Below are 22106 nucleotides of genomic sequence, written 5' to 3' on the forward strand. Positions count from 1 at the left end.
GGTGAGATCCAGGGAAGTAGAAGGCAGTGAAAAGAGGAGAGTGAGTCTAGAAGAAGGGACTGTTAGAGCATCAAAACTCAGGGAAGGGTTCCAAAACTTGTGCCTCATGGGGAGATGTGAACAGAGGTACTGCCGGTCAGGAGGCAAAGTGCAGAAGGGACAGGCTGAGCAGCAGAGAGGCTGCCACAGCTTTTGGGAACCCACTAGTTCTTAACATAGCCCATCCTCACATGGGTTACACGGATCCCCTGCAGTAGAGAGGACCTTGCCACGCATGGCTGGGGTCCCAGGATCCTCCAATTCCTCAGCCTTTCTCCTCCTCACCGGGACTCAGCATGGCCCTAACCTGCTGCCTAAGGCTTGCCAGCCCCATCCCATGGGCTCCCACAGTATCACACCTCTGCAGCACCAACCACCAAAAGCTCTGAAGAAGTTTGACCCTCTTTGCCACCCCTGGCCCCCTGAGATGTTCTGTGTCAAGGCTGGCAATGAGCCACTGTCTGCCATGGAGGGACAGCAAGCAGGAAAGGCCCTGGATGAATGAGGAGATCCAGGGTGGGGAGTGGAGATCTGCTCCCAGCTCCGGGGTCGCCCACCAGGAGATCTCCATCCTTTGAATGTCGCCTTATCCATGGTGGGGGGTGGGGGGCAAGCTGGATGCAGGAGTGAGCAGCACTACCATTAGCCAGTTACTTACCGCCCACCCCATCACTTCACACTGAATGCACCTTCAAGAGTGGGACAGGTACACCCACCCATTTCTGGTGCTTCTTCCCCACCCTGGATGTCTTCCAGGAGCAGTGTAGAGCAGACACGAGGGTGTGTGTGTGTGTGTGTGTGTGTGTGTGTAAATCTGGGGAGTTTCATATACTTTCTTGTGGTTTCATTAAAAGTCATCTAGACTAGAGATAATGCACTAAAATTTGGTAACAGCCCCTTATGTGTTATTCTGCACCCGAGTCTGAATTACAGTCATTCATTAACACCTGTGCCACCAGCTGCAGGCCCTTAAGCTATACGCTGGGAGGCCAGCATCAATTGACATCCGTCATCACAGCAGATCAGAGTCTGCCAGGGTCACACGCAATACCTGACTCAGCTGGAAACCACAATATTCTTCTAAAATCAAGGTTCAAACCTTTTCCTAAAGGAGCCTCTTGAAATCCAGCAAGGACAGAATCCAAAAGGTGGTTTTATCTTGTTTTTTGCTGGGCACTAGAGCTTTCTCTTCATTCATTCCCCCATTAGTTTCTCCCTTCCTCCATCAATTATAGCCCCCCATCTGCTTAAAAAAACTATTCCTTCAAAAGTGTCAGTCCAGCAGCCTAGAGAGAGAAGGGACATGCCGGTCAGATTCTGCCCGTGACAGAACAGGCAGCTGTTGGCATATGAGACACAGGCAGGAGGAGCGCGGAGGCGCGAAGGGATGCAGGTGGGCTAGGAGGGGTCTGCTCTCAGCCCGGATCTGCCTCTGGCTTGCTGAGAGAGGCAGTTTGGACCAGACCCTTAACCTCTCCCTGCCTCCGAATCCCCTGTGTGGGATAAGGACCCCACAGGGATGCCACATCATTTATCCCCGGGGTGGGTGGATTAAACTGAAGTAGCATGGTGAGAGGGCATGCTCAGGACCAGCGCACACAGCCAGGGCTTCCTTTCCCTTGCTGCAGCCAACAAGACGTAAAAGGAACCTCAGACAAAGCCCTTCTGGTTCAGTAAACTGCGACTTCCCATTATTTAGTGTAAGACATCCGCTATTTTTTTTGTGTGAAAACAAATACACTCGCAGCTCATTTTATATACAAGTATCTTTACTCCACCAATCCAATAAAAGATCACAGGAGTAGATCACAGCTCTTCAGCACTTACTAAGCCCAATTACTCCTCCTCCTCCCATTCTGCAGGCAAAGAAGGTGAATTGCAGAGAGACTTAAGTAATGAACACAAGGCTAATAAGTGAAAGCAACAGGATTCAGATTCTTGCTGTGTTTGGCCCCAAAGCCCAGGTCTCTGCATCCGAATACCACATCACTGTTCTTTTAAAGAGCATTTCCGTAATTGTGTATACAAGCCGTACCTCTACCCTCCGCTCTGCTCGCAGTGCCGTGTTCAGGCTGCATCAGCAGCAGAGCTACCAACTAATCCTTCTCAAGGCAGGGGCTCTGGGCAAGCCAGCACCCCCGTGGTGACAACTGAGGGCAAACAGCTCACAGCTGGGGTGAGAGGGATCCCCCCCATTTTGGGCCTCCATCATTGGCAGTGGGGGAATGCTGCACACGGCTCCTTGAATGGGACGCCTGGGTCTTGCTTCAGGGGTGGTTACCAGGGTCGATTTGGTGGAAACAAGGGAGCCACCAACAGTGGACTTTGGCAAGTAATCCCTCTCAGCTTCAGCAGTGTGGAAACGGAAACCCTCTTTTCCTTTCTTTTACTTAAACAGACTTTCTACATTTTCTGCAAACACACACACACATCCCCCAAACCACGGACTACTTTTGCAATAAGGAAATCCAAGAGTCTACTGGAGAATCCACTTCTGTAAAAGGGAGCTGACCTTTATTAATAGAACTAAATTCCTGAACCTGGGAACTTATTTCCTTCAATAGATAGGGCAAAAAGAAAAGTAAGAAGAATGGTACTAAATGTACAGGGAAATATTGGCAGGAAGAGATTCTGAATTATTAATAGTTGTTTCTTAGAGGGTGGGGCCAGGAGGAACATACTACAACAGACTCCAAGTTCATACATTAAATCTTAATCCCCAAGATGATGGTATTAGCAGGTGAGGCCTTTGGAGGCGATTAGGTCATGAGGGTAGAGTCCTAATAATGGGACTAGTGCCCTTAGAAAGGGACTCCAGAGAGCTCCCTTGCCCCTTCCACTATGTGAGGACACAATGAGAAGACAGCCATCTATGAACCAGGAAATATGCTTTCACGACACACCAAAACTATCAGCACCTTGATCATGGACTTCTAGCCTCCAAAACTGTGAGACATAAATCGTTGCCAGTCTGTGGTATTTTTGCTATAGCAGCCTGAACCTACGAAAACACATACTTAATATGTGATACCCAATGTATCACATTTATGTAGCTGTTGTGTTTGAATCACTAACCACGCTCACTACTTTTGCAATCAGTGAAACATTAAATAGTTACAATAAAGAGGACACAAAACGCTGATTCCAGTTTGCTGTGGTGCAACTCCTGAGAGCTGGGAAGAGCTGCCCAGGCCTGCTCCTTTGCACTGAGGCTGGTGTGGCAAAACCTTGCACATCTCAGCGGGACTTCCTCCCTGCTCTCCTTAACTCAGTGCCCCCAGCGCCTCCCTGGTGGTGAGGACTGAGCCCCAGAAGGAAGGGAACTGTAGGGAGAGGCAGCTGCCCCCTGTGACACACCCACCCAGAGCAGGGCCCTCTGGAGAAACCAGGGCTGCCCGGCGGCAGTGGGAGCCAAGAGTTTTGAGTTCTGGCATATGAGCTGGGCAATCCCTCAGCTTCTCCAAGATTATGTTTGTTTAATGGAAAAATTGAGATTTTTTTTTCTTCAGCCAATCTCACTGGGCTGATATAAAATTAAATGAGATAATGTTAACAAAAATGATTTGTAAGATAAATAATGACTAATAAGGTGAAACCAGTGTTATAATTGGGATTTATTATAATGGGATCATTATAATAAATGACAGTGTATTCAGTAACCCCCTCAAGCTTCTATTTTTTTTTGAATTATGAAATAATCATGTTCCTGGCTTTAATTTTTTTTAATTCAAATAGTACAAAAAGTATAAAGCAAAAAATAAATGTCTTTCTACACCCTTGCTTGCCCCCATCCCACTCTTGGGTGATCACCATGGTTCATAGCTTCTTGTGTATCCTTCCAGAAATATTCTATGGGAATAAGGCATATACATACATTTTTATAATTATGGTATTATATACAACATTCTACACTGTGCTTTTTCCACTTAATCTTACCTTAGAGATCTTTTCCACATCAACACATTTTCTGCTCATTCCTTTTTAGCAGTTCTTGCAAATACACCATAATTTATCTAATCGGTATCATATTTAAGAACATTTTACATGTTTTTTTTTAAATGATCACAAACAGTGTTGCTCTTGGCATGCTGTTCATAACTAGTGTGGTCACCCCAAATAAAGTTCCAGAAGTGGAATTTGGGGGACAAAGCAAATGTGCTACCCAAGAACTGAGGGTTACTGCTACGTTGGCTTCCACTGCTATGTAAAAGCTGGGAGAGTCCAGGCAAACTTGGAGCCTCCCATCTGCCCCCATCAGGAAAAGCCCACCAAGGATGTGTGCAGGTAGTAGGCGTCTTAGTGCCAGTGGGTAAGTGGGAGGCATTAGCAGGTCAGAAGGGCAAGTTCTCTTACTTTCCTGGGGCATGGCATGGCCAAGCAGAATTACCATCATCCCCATAAGACTGTTTCTACCCCATCATTCCTGATAGGTCAGGGCACCACTCCCCCCCAACCCATCTGCCCTCTCTCCATGCAGAAACCTCAATTTCATGTGCCTGGACCAAGAAAGTGTCCCCATGGCCCCTGCCTCCTGCATCCACCTGGCAGCCTGGGTGATCTTACCCCTAGATCCGATCCTGTTATTGCATGGATATGGCTTTTGGAGGCATCCACAGGATGATTCAAACCCTTTAGAAAGGCACCCAAGTCCTTCACACTTGGCTCCAGGCTCACTGGCTGCCTGCTTTTCCCCAAACACCTCCAACATGCCCCCACTGCAGGGTCACGGCTCCTGCTACTCCTTTGACTCAAGGGCTCATCCCCAATATCCACCAGGCTGCCTCCCTCACTTCTCTCAGCTGCCTGCTCAAATGCCACCTCCTTAAAGAGGCCTTCCCTCATCGGTGACACTCTTGCTCCCTGCTGGCTTGTTCTTCAGCAGACCAATCCTGACTTAACCTAATACTTTCTGCCTACTTGGTTGTCTGTGACGTCCGTTCCACCAGGCAAGTCTTTCATTTTGTTCCTGCTGTATCCCAGAACCCACAATGATACCTGACATCCAGTAGGTACTCAGTAAAGACCTGTGACTGACTAGATGTTCTGGCCCTGCCTACTTCCTCAGGAAAGTCCCCCACCATTCCCCAGGCTCCCCAGGCAGGAGCACTGCAGGTAAAGTCTACAAGCCTCAACATACAGCTTCAGGTCTTTGGGTTCTTGCCTGTGCTATTTTCTCCACCAGGCATGCTCTTCATTCACTCCACTGGCAAACACATAAACTTCTATTCACCCTGCAAAACCCCACTAAGCCTCATCAACCCCATGAAGCCTTCCCCAAAGCCCAGGCATCCAGGCTTCCTCATCTTAGCTCAATGCAACCATCCTACAAATATCTGTTGCTTTATATTTAAAATCTTTTTATTTTATTATTTTATGTTTACTTTCTAGGTTCCCCCACTAAGCTATGTGCTTCTTCAAGGACAGATAGCACCCCCGTGATCTTTCTGGCTACTGATAAGGTGCCCAGCAACAGTAGGTTCTCAGAAAACATCAAAAGAACAATCAAGTGAATAAAATGCACTGAGAGTTCTTCAGGTCCACCCTGAGGGGCAAACAGACCTGGCTGAGGAGGCTTGTTCTACGAATGCTGAAAAGAATCCATGTAGGCTTTCAAAGAGATGAAAGACAGCTTCCTTGTAAAAATTAGCTATCACATATTGAGTACTCACCACGTGGAAAGCACATAGGCCTCATCTTATCTAATCTAATGCTCCTGACCACGCTGAGAGTTAGGTCCTATTACCATCCTATTTTCAGAGAAGAAGATGGAGGCTCAGGAAGGTAAGCTGCCCCAGGTCATGTGCTGGGCCGGCAGAGGAAGCGAGGACTTAAACTGGGTTCTAGAACTTGCTGGCTGAAGTCTACACTGTGTACATGAAGGGGTAATATATTGGGAGTGGGGTACTCGAAACTAGCAGAAGTAGATGGTGCCAACCAATGTTGGGTTCCGACTTAGGGAAAGGGTCTCAGGGGCACTTCTGACCCTTCAGTAGGAGACACGAAGGCTGCTTCACACACACAGGCCAACTCTGCACAAGGATCAGCTATGAATCCACACCTGCAGAGGTGGGGCGAAATGGGGCACTGAGCTGCAGTACCAGGAGTTAACTCGGGCACCCCACTTAAAACCCTTGAAAGTTCTTAATGTGTGTTTTCTTCTTTAATCCTCACAGCGATCCAGAGAAGCTGGCAAGGCAGGGAACAGGGCTAATCCCCATCTCATAAACCATAAAGTCAATCACAAACCTTCTCTTTTTTCATTCAATCCTTTCCAAAGGGCTTAAGCTATACTGGGCTCAATATGGGCAGGACTCATTCAATCCTCATCTCAGCCTTGCAGGTGGGCATTATCATAATCATTTCCAATTTACAAATGAGGACAATGAACTCTGAGCTCTGAGGTGTTAAAATAAAAAACATACGTCCATTCATTTATTCCCTCCTCCACTCATCCATCTCAACTAACATTAAGCACGTAATATGTGCTGGCAGAACAATAGGGAACAAACAAGGGCAATCCTTGCTGGCATGGGGCTTATATTCTCATGGAGGAAGGGAGAAAATGCACAAGTAAACAAAGATATGAGGATTTCAGTAAGTGCCCTGTAGACAAAAGAACAGAGCGATGGGGTTGAGAGGGGCTGAGTGCTGATGTAGCTGGGATGGTCAGAGAGGGCATTCCAAATGACATCTGCATTAGGACGTAGTGAAAAGAAGGAGCCGGACACCTAAGCATCAGGTGAGGAGTCTTCTAAACAAACAGAACAACAAAGGCCCATGACTGAGCGTGGGACAAGTACATACAGCGGACAGAAAGAAGGTCAGTGCAGAGGAGGGCAATGGGGAAAGAGTCTGAGAGGGAGGCAGGGCCGGGCCCTGGGTCCACAGAAAGAATCAGGGTTTCACTCCAGCTCCTCTACCTCCCAAAATCTGTGTCCAAAGAAAATAAAGTAGCCACATGATTTAGAAACAAAACAAAAACAAAAACTCATCCAGTGAAGATAAACCAGAAAGATAAGACCTCATCCTTCCGAATAAAGATATAGAACTGAAAATGCTTAGAGCTTAATTCAGGCCCAGCACACAGTAGGTACTCAACAAATGCTAGTTGAATGGACACCGTGCAAAAGTGATTTCAATTGTATATACAGCAAACATGGACTTGCTGAAGACCTGTGGACCAATGGGATTCAAGGCCTTAAGTGAAGAAGACCAAAGCCCATCTGATGCCATGATGCTGGTTACATACTAGACAATACTTGATCCCACCAGAGGACATGGGGTTAACATTTAGAACTGCAAATGTATTTAGATAAATGTTCAGATGCCAGATGCATAATAAGTCACTAAGAAAACCAGGATGGCCTAATTTTGAATTATGACATCAGAAAGACAAACTGCCCCTGTCCCCTAGACACCCTGCCTGAGCAAGAATCCAAGACTGACCCAGGGACAGAACTATTCTCACTGGCTAAGCCAACAATTTATACCCTGAAAAAGGAAATGAACCTTTAAGATGGGGCAGGGGGCGGGTTGGGCCAGGTATCCAAAGTCAAGGTGAACCATGGCCAGTCATGGGCAGGGAAGTAGCACCTTGTAACTGATTTTATGGTAGGACTTGTTTCACCTCTGCTTCTAGAGGGCTAGAACTGCATCTCACATTTCTGCCTCCTCCAAATGTGCAATAGTCCTTCCTATGTGCATGCACCAGGGGTCCAGACATTTGTGGAATGAGTGAACAGGCAGGCGGATGAGGAAGTTTATTTGGATCAAGCAGTATGGCCCTGAAGTTAGATGCAGTGAGGAAAGGCGACAGGAGCACACCTGGGACCTGAACCGAGGGAAGGCCACACAGGGAAATAGCAAAATGAATCAAAGAAGAGATGCTTCTGAGCAAACTTGATCCAATACTTGAAGAGCTGTCTCACTGGCAAGGAATTAGGCATGCTCTATCCAAAGCCCCAGAAGAAAACTGTCAGCTGAATTTAAGGAAGAACTCTTTCCCAACAAAGTATGTGTCAAACTGTGTTTTGTGGACTGCTAGCATTCAGGGAGTGGGGGTGCAGTGGAAGAAGGAATGGAAAGATTCCAAATGATTCCAGAGGAAAATATGTTGGGGGATTTGAGTTAATCAAAGATAACAGATGTTCTTGCTAAAGAGCACAGCTTTCGGCCCTTCTCAAATTTATGAGGCCCCAACAGCTTTTCATAGGATGTTATGAATATCTCACAGAGTCTCTGTTCCAAGCTCATCTCTGGGAAAAGATGAATTAGAGCTGTCTGACAAAAGCATCTTATGAAAAGGTGAGTGTCACACCAGTATTTGAGTACTTTTAGGATGCAGAATTCAACACTGCACTCATAATACAGATGCAGTCTAATAGAAAACTAAAACCACTGGTTCATTCTCCCATAGACTTTCATCTGGAATGGCCAAGTGGTAGGCCAAAAGGTCCAGTTACACATGAGGATGCAGATTAGCTCTCTCCTCCCACCACTTGGTGTCCAAATCAGTAGGTGATATGGATATTGCATGAGTTCTTACCAGAGCCCACTCTGACTTCTCTTGTAGTATCTTCTAGAATATATTGCCTGCCTGCCTTCCTCCTGTTTATCTACCCATTCTGTAAATATTCACTGGGGGGTCTTCCATAGACCAGCAGTAGTAAGTAAAGCCAAACAAGGTGTTGCTTTATGACTACATTTTGGGGAATACAGACAACAAACAAATACATTGCCCCAAAAATGATTTAACTGAGGTTTTCTATATATGTATTACAAAGGAAATAAATGGTGCAAAACAATGGTAAGTTACACAGAGATCTTGTCTAGTGTGGGGTTGCAGTATGGATTGTCTAAGGAAGCACAGAGACCCTGTTTTACAGACCCTCAAATGTGCAGGTCGAAAATCATAGCCCCATGGGGCTGGGAAAGGCCAAACAGGCCCACCCATCACAGTAGCCTCTTCTCTCATATACGTCTTATGTATGCTATATTTGGGACTGTAACTCAGTAGGTTTGGAGAGAACTAGAGAATCTGCACTTCTAACCAGGTGATTCTCATGCTGCTTTAAGTAATACTACTGTATCGGGCATTTTAAAAAACCTAAATAAATGGAGAGCTATACCATTTTCATGGACAGAAAGGCTCAATCATAAAGATGTCAATTTTCTTCAAATTAACCTATAAATTCAATATCCTTCCAACCAAAATCCCCATGGAGTTGTTTTGTTCTTTATTGTTGTTTAACCTGAAAGGTGAATCTAAAATTCATTTGGAAGGCAATTTTGGAAAAGAACAAAGTGAGGGACCTGTCTTACCAGCTCCAGGCTTACAATAAAAGTATAGATGTGGTATTAACACACAATTAGCCAAAGAGACCAATGGAACAGAACAGAAAGCCCCAAAACAGACCTGTACTTTTAGGAAAACTATATATGGAAGACATCATTACAAATCAATAGGGAAAAGATGAATGATTCAGTAAATACCGTGGGAGAAATTGGTAATTTTTTTTTTAAAGATTTTATTTATTTATTTGAGACAGAGAGAATGAGAGAGAGAGAGCACATGAGAGGGGGGAGGGTCAGAGGGAGAAGCAGGCTCCCTGCCAAGCAGGGAGCCCGATGCGGGACTCGATCCAGGGACTCCAGGATCATGACCTGAGCCGAAAGCAGTCGCTTAACCAACTGAGCCACCCAGGCGCCCAAGAAATTGGTAATTTATATTAAAAAAACAATAATGCTGAACTCCTACATCACATCATATGCAAAAATAAAATGCCAGGTAGATTATATTCCTAAATATAAAAACATAAAACGTTTAAAGCTCTTGGAAGAAAGTACAGAAGATTTTTACAACTTTGGGGTAGGGGAAATACATCTTAAATAAGATGCCAACTACGCAAACCAAAAAGAAGAGATTGGCAAATTTGACTTCAATAAAGTTGAAACTCCTGTATGCCATAAATAAGAAAAGCCACACAGTAGGAAAAGCTATTTGCAGCATACTTACATCTAGAATGTATCAAGATACTAGTATCTAGAATGTATCAAGAATTCCTATCCATGAGAAAGGACAAACAATCCAAAAAGAAAAAGCTATGAGCAGGAAGTTCACAGATGAGGCACCCAAAGAGAGGAAAAATCATGAAATGTTTTAATTATTTCACAAGTAATTAGAGGAATGCAAATTTAAAATACTAAGATTCAAAATTTAAAAATCAACAAGACCAAGTGCTGTCTACAATATGGAACAGAATTCTCATACACTACTGTTTAGAGAGTAAATCAGAATGATCCTTTCAGAAAGCAATTTGACATTATCGGATAAAACCCATGATGCATGTGCCCTACTAGCAATTCCACTCTTAAGTATACCACGTAGAAACCTTAATTCATGCACACAGGGAAGCACAGACAAGACATTTATTTTGTGCTTAATAACAGTGGGAAACAGGAGAAAGTCCAAATCCTCATCAAGAGGAGCTGGCTAACCACAATGTAGTCTTTTTATACACTGAAATACTATATAGCAGGAAAAAATAAATGAACCAAAGCTACATGTATCAGCATTGGAACATCTCAAAACCAATACTGAGCAAAGAAACAAAATTTTAAGAAAATATAAATAATGGATACCATCAATGTAATATTTTTAAATAGGCAAGAAAGGTCTAGGTACTGTTTGTATACATTATTACATATTAGTATATAATGTGTATATATATGTGTGAGATACACGCACACACACACACACACCAAGTGTAAACATGAGACTGCTAAGTCTAAATTCAGCATCATGACCTCTAAAGAGCAAAGGAGATGAATGGTATCTGGGAAGAGAATTAAAATCACTCATAAAACCACTGCCCCTCTACACTACTTATAACCAGCATTAGGGATTAGGGTAGGGGATGTTTTTGAATAAAGCCATAGTTTTTTTCATATTGAAAAGCCTCAGAAAGCATTTAGCCCAACCTCTGACTCAGAGAGGAAGCGTTTCTTCAGTACCTGGAACAAGGGATCCTGCTACCTCTATTTAGAAGATCCTAAGTCAGGGCCACTGTGTCCTATTACGCAGGTTGGTAAGGCACAATTCTGGAGCACACATTTCACAGTATAAATGATGCCCCCTAGGGTTGTGCACTGAATGGCTTCTATAACCATATGTAGCAGCCCTGTAACTGCTAGGTCATAGACCCCTCTGGAATACTAATGAAGCATGCCCACCTCTGGGAAAATGCCCATCCGCACAATTACTGCCTGTAATGTGGGTGGATTCAGACACCTCCCCAACAACGATTAGCAGTCCTCCACTAGCTGAACACTTTCGGAGATGAGTGATCACAACCTTTGGAAGTACTTGCAGACAATGCTGTGAAACTAAGCTCTTACTTTAAGCACATCTGAAACTGGCCTCTTTATAACCTCTATCCATTAACGTTGATCTGTTTCGTTTGGGCATGACACCTCAGCTACTGAAAGAAAATGAATCTCCCTTCTCCCTCCCCACCCAGACTTCTGCTTTCCAGGCTAAATATAGTTTTGACTTAGCTTATCACAAACATGCTGTCTCCTCTTTTGTTAAAAATGCCTCTTTTTTTAACTACCATTTTACCAAGCACTTCTTACCCTAATAAGCAACCAGGCATGCTGACATGTCATCAAACAACAAAAAATCATTTCTCTCATCTGCTCCTTTGGGAAACCTCTAAAATCTCCAAAGCCATCAAATGCCCACAGAAGCTAGGTAGTGCAAAGTCAAAGAAAGAAGAGGTCAGGCTTTTCCCAGGGTGGGAGCAATGTTAACTGAGCAGAACCAGGACAGAGGCCTCACAGGCCAAGGGACACAAGTCATTTTCCACTTACTCCCAAAACTCCATGACGGGAGAGGTGGCATTCTGCAGGGACACATGACTGTGGTTGCTCATGTTCAGTTTCTGGAACTCCACACAATTCTCTACAGTGGAAACAAGACAAGAAATAGAAGATTAACCTCTGCAAGGGCTGGACCTTGGGAAACATTCAGATTTGATGATGCAACCAGGTGGTTTTACCTAGCCGCTCCAAGCAAACATGCCTCAGAGAACACTGGGGAGGGAAATCAATAACTTAACAGTTTAAGAGAGAGGTTTGGTCTGATTAGAACAGGAGGAAAAGTTTGGGGGGCAGGGCACGTTCTCTCATTCCCACCCCATAGGCCCTATCAAACTTCTTCCTCCTACCTTGCTCCCTAATTTCCTTTCCTCTTTTCTACTTCCCTACTGAAGACCTGTCCATGGCATTTCTGTCCTGCCCAGTGGCCCCAGCAGGAATGGGGGGACTAAAGGAGTGGGTCAGTCATGGTGTCCCTATGACCGTAATGCATTTGAGCTCAGTTTTCCTTCATGTAGAAGGACACCAACATTGCAGCTGCCTCATAAATACGTGATAACTAGATGAAATGTCATAAGCCTGTATGTGTAAAGGATTTCGGCTTTCTTCACCATTCCCTCAATTGATCAGTCAATCCAAGAAAAGATTTGTTGAATGTCTCTTCATTTCATGAAACTTGATGACCAAGGGGGATTTGAATTTCAAGTAAAAACATCCAACTATTTAACCTTAATGGTCCAGATCAACCCCCTCCTCCAGGAAGATTTCCTCAATCTCCCTCCCCCTGAGTTCTAAGAAAATTAGGATTTAAAGGCCCTCTAAGGAACCACCTTCTCTAACTCCCTTTATTTTGAAGAGGAGAATCTTAAGGTTCATTAATAGTCAAGGGACCCACATGTATACCCTCTCCCTCCTCTACAAAGTTACCAGCCAACTAGGGACAGAACAGGGAGTCAACTCGAGCCAGGGCTCCATCTCCTTTGTTACAGTCATCACCCAGCTCGGTTCCCCACCAGGGGACCCATACCTCTTTACAGCACCCCTGGTTACAGAGGCACCTCAGCCACTGCCAGACTGTGAACTCCCCAAGGGCAGCTGCAACATTCACTGTGGAGGCCCTGCACCCAGCAGCGGGGTCAGCACAGAGCCAGCAACATTCCACCTCACACGGGCACTGCTCTCTCCTCACACGTGTGCATACCTTCCAACTACATCTGTAAACTCTGAAGCAGGAAGCACCTCCTACACCTGATGTTTGACACATCACAAAAGTTCACACACTATTAGAGAAAGGAGGCTGCAAACCAGGGGAAGAAAGGTTCACAGTCTGCTGGGGAAATGTCCTCCGACCATCAGCCTCCTTCCTGCTCCCCTTGGCAAGTACTAACTATCTTCTGAAAGGAGGGAGGTCTGTGGGGTCCACAAAGTCCTGAAAGGAGTCTGAAAACCTGAGATTATAGGTGCCCTTGTGCCTTTTTCCAGGGAGAGGAGCCCTTAATTTTGATCAGTCTATAAAACAAGGTTTCTCTCTTTTTTTTTTTTCTGGAGTAAAAAAATTTCTCAGACATCCAACATTGACAAGGTATTTTTATTAAAATGACATTTAATTATGTACAAATAAATGAGTGATTATAGTATTATAGTATTCATACAACTATAAAACCAGAATTAAGTTTATACATTAAATATCAACTACAGAAGAAAATTCAAATTGATAGCATAAAATGGATGTGTAGGATAATGCCATTTTGTGAAGTTAAATGGATTTCCCAACAGAAAAATGGAATCAACAGGGAGGAGGCAGGGTCTATTGAGTTCAGCTTGCCTATTCTTCCACTGGCTACTGGAGATTCAATTCTACCATTTTTTTCTGGTCACTTTCGCAATATCTTCATTCTTACAGTTTGCTACATTCTTAGCTGGACTTCACTTAGTACCAAAGCACCATTTATAAATTAAATCTCTCTGCTCTTCTCCATTGGCCACCATCATCCTATTTATCAAGAACACATCTTAAGTTGTAAACACACACAGTCAGGCACTGAAATCTCCTGACTGTCCTCAGTTATAAGATGGTTGGGCACAGAATCCACAACATGTGCATATTTTTAGAGTGTCCTCAAAATAAACACACACAATTAAATTATCATGGAGGACTCATGGGCCTCCAAGGGCATACTCTTGAATTTTAATTTGATAAAAATGTCTATGAAGTCCCTGGCCAAAGAAAGGTTAAGAACTAGGGCCCTCAAGAGAGACAGTGAGACCTCCACAAAATGCAATGGGTGGGAGCAAGATAAAGTCATGCAGGACTAGAAGCTACTTCACAGCACTTTATAGGCCTAATTGCTACTGTTCCTTCTGCTGGTAACCAATGTTCTACCCAGTCTTACTATATCTCAGCCTTTAGGATGACAGGCCACTTCCCAGGGACAACCTAACCACAGGTTATAACACAGATGGTGAGTAGCTTCAAGCATGTGTGCTGACTCCAGTCAAAAGGCAGTGGCTGCCTGGAGCACTGCTGAGAAGGGTTCTGAGGCCAAGACTAGACTCATAAAGGAAGGAGGTCTACAATCGATTAGTGATGTCTGCTCTGAGCATGGCCATCATGGATAGGAATTGCACATGTTATTTGCCTTCCCTGGATTATAAGACTCAATCTTGATAGGATGGACAAATTGAAAAGCAAACAGCACATTAGAATCCAAAGTAATCTAAAAAGTCATCCACTCAAGGGAGTGGGAGAGTGGTAAATTCAAATATCTACCTGGGTGAGACAGGTAAAGTAAATAAGTAATGTGGGCTGGGTAGAGACTGTGGCCAACTTGAGGACAGAGGCCTTATCCAAAGACAACTGCTTATTAGCCCCAGCATTGCTGCCAAGCAAGAATGTGGAAATGTGGGTCTGCTGTTGCCAGATTGCTCTTTTAATTTTTCAAGAGAAGCTGGACTGGATTTTCATGTGAGGTCTTCTGGTTTTTTAATTTTGGCAACCAAATACATTTTTGAAATTCACTGACCACTGATCTACAACCTAGTTTGTCTGTAGGCCCCTGGTTTGCAACCCTTGATCTAGCCTACCCCCTTCATTTTACAGAGGAAAATCTGATACCGAAAGGCAGGGCTGGAAATGGAGCCTGAACCCCTCACACCTTCCTGCAAAGGGCTCAGTCTCTATATTTGGCCAAGTGAGGAAAACACATCACCATTCTTCTACCCATGCCAATTCCTGGGCCAGGGCTCAGCTCAGGCTCAGGGCTGCAACCCACAGAATGCAACCAGACCCAGTGCAGAACTGACCTCCAATTTCAGTGGAATCTCAACTCAGGCCAAGAGGCCAAAGGCCAGGATTGATCTCCAGGATAAAGGCATACCCCCATTGCCAGGCCCCCCGGCAGGACCAGCAGGGAGACCCTCCCTGGGGGCCATACCTGTGTTCCACTCATGCCCACAGGTAGCCCAGGGGAGCTCGGTAGTGAAGCAGTTGCTCAGGTAGAAAATGGCCCATGCCAAGATGATGATGTAGTATACGTTTAGATGGGCCTCGATCACCTGTGTTGCGTAGCCAATGCCTGAAAGAACAAAGGGAATGATCTGCGTCTCTCTCCACCTTGTTAAAACAGTATCAGCTACTTTTCATAGCCTGACATCACCCAGGCACCATTTCATTTTCTAACTCAATGCTTACCTTCAAATAAAGGGCAAACTTTCCTCCAACATGTAATGCCACCTTCACTAGTGAATTGTCCCAGAGCTGTTTCCAAGAAAAAAACAGGAATTCCACAGCAAATAAAAAACACCACGTAGGGAATCAGGAACGCCCCTACAAGGATGCAAAGTAAGGGAATGAGGTTAAAATTGCCTCTACTATTTCAAGTTTGACACAAGAAATCTTATTTAATAAGCACCTACTACATGTGAGACATGCTCTCTGAGCTTAAGTCAAGTCCACACCTTGAGGACCACAGTCAGAAAACATGGCTCTCGGTCCGTGCTGTCTGTACATCTACCTCCCATCTCCCAGCCTCAACTTCTTCATCTGTAAAATGGGGCTTTAAAACTCAGTATCTGTACCACTCTTCTCACAGAAATGTACACCTAAGATGATAATGTAAAAGTGTTTTCTTTTTTATTTTATTTTTTAAATATTTTTTTAAAGATTTTATTTATTTATCAGAGAGACAGAGGCAGGCAAAGGGAGAAGCAGGCCCCTTGCTGAGCAAGGAGCCCGATGTGGAACTTGATCCCAGGACCCCGGGATCACGACCTGAGCCAAAGGCAGATGCTTAACCGACTGAGCCACCCAGGCATCCCGATAATGTAAAAGTGTTTTCTTTCCTTGATTCTACAATTTATATATCTCACCCTCCAGCATAGGTTAAATCCATTCCCTTTCTGAACATTTACATTGTCCTTTTGTATTCTAAAGTAACCTCAACAGGCTAGGTGAGGGGGACCCCTCCTTATTTACTTTGGAAGTAATCTATAAAAAAATGTTTTCATTAAGAGAAGCATTCTCCAGGAGATGTGCAATAAGCAGTATCAGGCCCCAGCACATGAGGGTCAGGTATGGGGCTGAGTTATAAGGAGTTTGCAGCAAGAATCTATCTGTTCAGAAAGGCTGACTTTGAATCAGTCTGAGAAAAGACCACCATAAGCTTTAGTGCTCCTATCTTGATACACACAATACCCATTGCCTGGGCCTTTCTGTGAAACAAATTAAATAACTGAGGTGAACATAAGCTATTATAACCAGAAAGGGATTTTTTCCAAATCCCTCATTCTCTCTCACCCATCTAATAACAAAGCCTGAAAACACATGCTATTCCCCACCATCTGATCTCACAAATGAAGCTTTAACTGAAACTGCTTTTTGCTAAATGAAGTTGCTCTAACCTTAGAATAACAACAAATTTTGATCAATCCTGATAGTAGGACCAGATTTTGAAAGGGTATTAGCTTTTTTGAGCAAGATACTTTTTTTTTTTTTTTTTAAAGTTTCACATTGGGAAAGAAATACGTTAAACTATTGTTGGGATCTATGAATAGAACTGTGTAGGTATTTTTTAAAAGGCAAGCAGTTGATAATCAGATACCCCAACTATATCAGAAGGAAAAAGTGTGTAAGAAGGGACAAGAGGGTCTGGTCTGTTTGCTGAATATAAATCTAAGTGTTTACAACAAGCTGCAGTAGGTTCCCTAATACATTGTAGTTTACCTGTGAACCCTTTAGAACCTAACAGATGGCACTTTCTGAAAGGCTTTTAGTCTATGTATTCACAAAGCTAGTAACCCTTAAGATAACTAGCTCAATTAAATCAGGATATTTGTGTACCCGGTAGAGACTCTTGGCAAGTTACAGAGAAAAAAAAAAAAAGACTAATTTTTAAATTTTACTCACTACAACTTTTTTTTTTTTTTAATCTGTGCAGAATTTCTAATTAACCCAACTTATTCTGTTTTCTCCTTTTAGGCACGCATTTGGTTTTGGCATAACAATTTCCTATATTAAAAAAAGATGTTAAAACAGTTTTTGCCTGGGACTACCCTAAAGTGTTTCCACAGGTTTCTAAGAAGATACAGCAGCTAATAAAGGCTGACTCTGCATAGAGGCAGAACTCACAGCTGAGGCCAAAGGTCACGTTCCGGGTCTCCAAGGCCACTCCCACTCTCCCTCGTGCCAAGCCACCAACACCGGCGGCCACTTCATTACCAGTGCAGAGCAGGCTTGGAGCAGCCTGTGCCTTCAGGATGAATGTCTCCAAAGAAAGGGCCCGGGCCAAGCAGTACCCTTCTCGTTCTCCCTGCAACTGCTCGCACAGGAAGTCCTGCTCCATGCAACCTAACAGTGTGGTCCCTGCCAGCCAACTTCTGAGACACCTTCACTGGGATCTGGGGATCTGCTGGAGGAGCAGGGGCACAGCAAAGGGAGAAAGGAATACATAGACACAGGCTTTTCCTTAGAGAAGCTGTGCCACCCAAGAAGGTATCACAAGGTCCCTTGCCATGCACCTGCCATCTGTCCTGCTAATATGACAGGTGGAGGTTCCTAGAGTCCTTGAGCTGAAAGATTTGAGGATTCACCGCAGCATCTCCACCAAACTGACTTGGACATGTCACTAGGAACGACTGTCTCATCACCTTCCTTTCCATGTCGCCTACTCCACAACCTCTAAGCATCTCCTAAACATCAAATCAGTATTGTTGCTATTTGTCGTGAGTGACTGAGACCAGTGAAAGAAACTGCTTGGTGCCAATGTTTCCACCAGATGGGCCAGAAAGGGGGCCTAGTGAAGGCCTTAAGGGCCAATGAAAGACTGGGCAGGAAATCAAACAATGCCCCACCTAAAAGTTTTCCCTGTTGTCAGTCCAATCCCAGTTTAAAACAAGGTCTTGGTGGCAGAATCCCATCTTTACCTCTTACGGGGTTATTTCTTTGACCCTTTGTATTCTCATCTGCAAAATGGGTATACCAATGCCCACAAAGATGACTTTAAGGATGAAATGAGATGATGTAGGTAAAGCTTGTTACGGAGTCTGGCATTTCAGTAAGCGCTCAAAACCTGAGCCTACTCAGATCATGATCAGAGTCCCTTTTCTTCATGCTGGTTTCCAGTTAGGAAAGCTGAGGATCAAAGGATTTGTCTCTTGCCCCTAACAGTAACGCAGGTACGAAAAGCAAGGGCTGCTAGCCTAGACCTCCACCTCACGCTGCCAGAGAACACACCTGGCTGTCAAGTCCCCGCGTGCTAGCAGGCAGCACATTCAGGTGCGAAGAGGCGCGTGCACATGCACCCTGGGATAGGCGAGCCTAGCCTAGTGTGGGTAAAGCTCCGGCGCCAGGTGGCCCACTGCGGGCATTCTCCCCGCCCCCCCGCCCCGCCCGAGGGTCCCGCTACACGCAGGCGCGGGAGGGGTCGCGCGCTCACCCCCTTGCTCCCCGCCCCCACCGGGCTGCTTTCCCCTCCCCGCTCTCCCTCACGTCGCGCGTGCAGCCTCACCTCCTCCGTTCTTGTAGCACAGGTAAGGGAAGCGCCACACGTTGCCCAGCCCGATGATCTCCCCAGCCACGCTCAGCACGAACTCCACCTTGTTGTTCCAGTGGCCGCGTTCGTGGACCGCCTTGTCGCGCTTGTCGCGCGGATCGCGCGCGGGCGCCGCGCCCCCGCCGCCGCCGCCTCCCAGCGCCTCAGACTCCCGCGCCTCCTCGGCAGCCTTCCCATTCCCCAGAGGCAGCGCCTTCTCCGCCGTCATGGCCGCGCTGGCTGCCTCGTGCGCCGGGCCCGGCTCTGCGCCGCCGCCCCGGGCGGGCTGGCTTTTCAGGAGGCGCGAGCGGGCGGGAGGGGGAGGCAGGGGGTGGAGCTGAGGGGCCGGGCCGGGCCAGCGCGGGGACGGGGACGCCGCGCAGCAGCCCGGCCCTCAGGGCGCCCACGCCGCCTCAGCCGGCAGGGCCCCGGAACCCGCGAGCACCTTGCGCGCGCCGAGCACCTTGCGCGCGCCGAGCACCTTGCGCGCGCCGAGCACCTTGCGCGCGCCGAGCACCTTGCGCGCGCCGAGCACCTTGCGCGCGCCGAGCACCTTGCGCGCGCCGAGCACCTTGCGCGTCCTTCCTTCCTGTTTTCCTACCCACTGGCCTCAGGACAAGAGTGGAAGCGCCCATTCTGGCCTAAGTTGGGCTCCTGACACCAGTCCCTCAAGTTCCACCACTCCCTGTAACCTCCAAAAGCTTGGGCCTAGAATGCCCATCTCTAATAGGAGAAGTGGGCTCCAGACCAGGCTTGTCCCAACTTTAAGGTACATATCAAGCACCTGCAGATCCTGATCTTGTGGGTCTGGCTGGGCTGGAGCTTCTGTGGTTCTAACAAACCCCAGGTGCTGTGGATGCTGCTGGATCAGGGACCACACCTGGAGAAAAAAAGGAGTAAATGAACTCTTGATTTCTTCCCAGTTCTCAAGGTTTGTGAGCTCCCCTAGCATGGGTACACCTCCAGAACTTGTTCATCCTGGTGCTCACCTTACTAAACACAAGGAATCAGGACAGTGTGGCAGCTTAGCATCTGTCTGAAGATAGGCAAATATAAGTTGAATCTCATGTTCCACCTGAGTTGTGTGAAGTCATCTGACCCCTGTGCCTTAGTTTTCCTGATCTGCAAAAGGAAATATTAATAATGCCTTTCTTATGGTGTGTGTGTGTGTGTGTGTGTGTGTGGACTTAATGAGAAAATGCTTATAAAGTACTTAGTACATTAGAAGAACTCAGTGAACATTAGCATTTTTTAACATTATCATACAATGTGTAGTTACACAATGTACATATTTGTGCATCTTCTTGTTTAATATCTATCACACCACTCAATTGTAAGGATGATATACACTGTCTCATTCATTATAATAGCCACAGAGCTTAGCACAAGACCTAGCACATAGTAGGTGTTCGGTAAATATTATGGCAAGAGAGAAAGAGGGAGGGAGGAAGGGAGGAAGAAGAAAAGAGAAAGAAAATTAGATCTGCAAGGGGCCACAGAGATAGTCAGATCCACTTCAGTCACTTCACAGCTCTGGAGAACCCCAACCACAGGATCTCTCACTAATGCCGCCTACTGTGTTCTCCATCCATCCCTTGGAGCTCCTTCTGGGGCTCTCTGCGAGAGAAACTCCCCATCTGGTAGCCTTCAACCTCTGCTTTCATTCTGGCTTACAACTGCTCAAGTCTCTCCCCACCTTCACCCCCCTTGAAAACCGTTCCTGCCACCATCTTCCCATTTCAGGCCTTCTTCCTCCCTTCCCCCTCAGTATCATATTTCTTGAAAGAGTAAGTTTACATGCTGCTGGCCCTGTCTTCACCTCCCACTCACTCCTCAGCCCACAGCAATCTGGCGCCCACCCCCACCATCCCTCTGAAAGTGCCGTCTGTGAAGTCCCTGAAACCCTCTTCATTTGGCAAATCTTACAGTTCCTTGTCCATCCTCATCCTGCCTGACCTCTAGGGAACTTTCTGTACCATTGTCCCCTTCTTTCTGTCTTAAAATTCACATTTGCATGCTTTCCTTAACACTGCCTGCCTCAGCAGCTGTTTCTCTCCCTGCTTCTCTGCTCTTTCTTTCTCTCCTCTTAAATTTTGTCTCTCTCATGCCTTTAGCCACCCAAAGAAACACTGATGGCTCCCCACACTTCCGTCCCCATGTGCTGTGCAGGGTATGTCCCAAAAGCCAAGATCCTGCAGAGTGTTTAGGATAAGAATAAACTGAATTCAGATAGGTGTGGGGTCACATCCAGGCTCTGCCCCTTAGGAGCTATGTTATCTCCGTCCTCAGGCTCCCTCCTCTGCCAAGTGGGGTTGATACTAGTTCTGACCTTATGGGATGGTGTGAGGGTTTGAGGGCTGAAAGCTTTGAAAGCAATAGGTACTCTATGAATAGTAGCTATTATTTTTATTGTGATGATAATGGTGATGTCATTCCTTTGCTTAAAAGTCTTCATTGGCCTTCCTTTACCTACAGGATGAAATCAAATTGCTTATCTTGGCATTCAAAATTACCCCACAATCTGATTGTCCCAGCCTTTCCTTCTAAATGGATGCCATGTCTATCCCACACAAAAACTCCGTATTAGTACATTCATTCAGGGGAGAGGGGGTGTGATCCTCAATACCCTTATTGCACATAGAATGGGCAATAAAGGAAGGAACTCATGTTTGACCTTGACAGTCCCTGCACACGGTAGGCACATAGTGCCTAGGAGTCCTACTGTTAGATGAACAACTATATCAAAAGTTAGAGACACAGGGATGCCTGGGTGGCTCAGTCAGTTAAGCGTCTGCCTTCGGCTCAGGTCATGATCCCAGGGTCCTGGGATCAAGGCGCTCATCGGGCTCCCTGCTCTGCGGGAGGCCTGCTTCTCCCTCTCCCACTCCCCCTGCTTGTGTTCCTGCTCTCTCTCTCTGTCAAATAAATAAATAAAATGTTAAAAAAAAAAAAAGAGAGAGAGACAGACCCAATACTTATTGCGATATTAGGCTGTCACCCCAGAATCTGTGTAAACCTCCTTTGAATCTAATTACATTTCACTTTATAATGCTCCGCAGCATAATTAGCTCCAGGAATTGACTTCCTCTGAGCAGCTATAATTTTGTGAGACTTGCTAGGGAAGTAACTGAACAGCATAAGAGGGCTGGATCTGGCCATCCT

General features: G+C 45.7%; 1 protein-coding gene across 1 annotated transcript in view; it reads right to left on the minus strand.

Moving 5' to 3' along the window:
* SLC6A11 (solute carrier family 6 member 11) overlaps window positions 1-19173 on the minus strand; it is a 125931-nt gene extending 106758 nt beyond the window's left edge. The window contains exons 1-4 of the mRNA XM_045863776.1: window positions 18921-19173; window positions 15608-15742; window positions 15351-15491; window positions 11911-12001 (exon numbers count right to left, since the gene is read on the minus strand). Of these exons, the coding sequence (XP_045719732.1) occupies window positions 11911-12001; window positions 15351-15491; window positions 15608-15742; window positions 18921-19173 (620 nt within the window). The remainder of the gene's footprint in view (window positions 1-11910; window positions 12002-15350; window positions 15492-15607; window positions 15743-18920) is intronic.
* Window positions 19174-22106: the final 2933 nt, after the last annotated feature.

This window comes from Mirounga angustirostris, unplaced genomic scaffold (genome assembly GCF_029215605.1).
Source record: "Mirounga angustirostris isolate CCGP_5_RB_7025 unplaced genomic scaffold, mMirAng1.0.hap1 SCAF_1, whole genome shotgun sequence".
NCBI classification, from domain to species: domain Eukaryota; kingdom Metazoa; phylum Chordata; class Mammalia; order Carnivora; family Phocidae; genus Mirounga; species Mirounga angustirostris.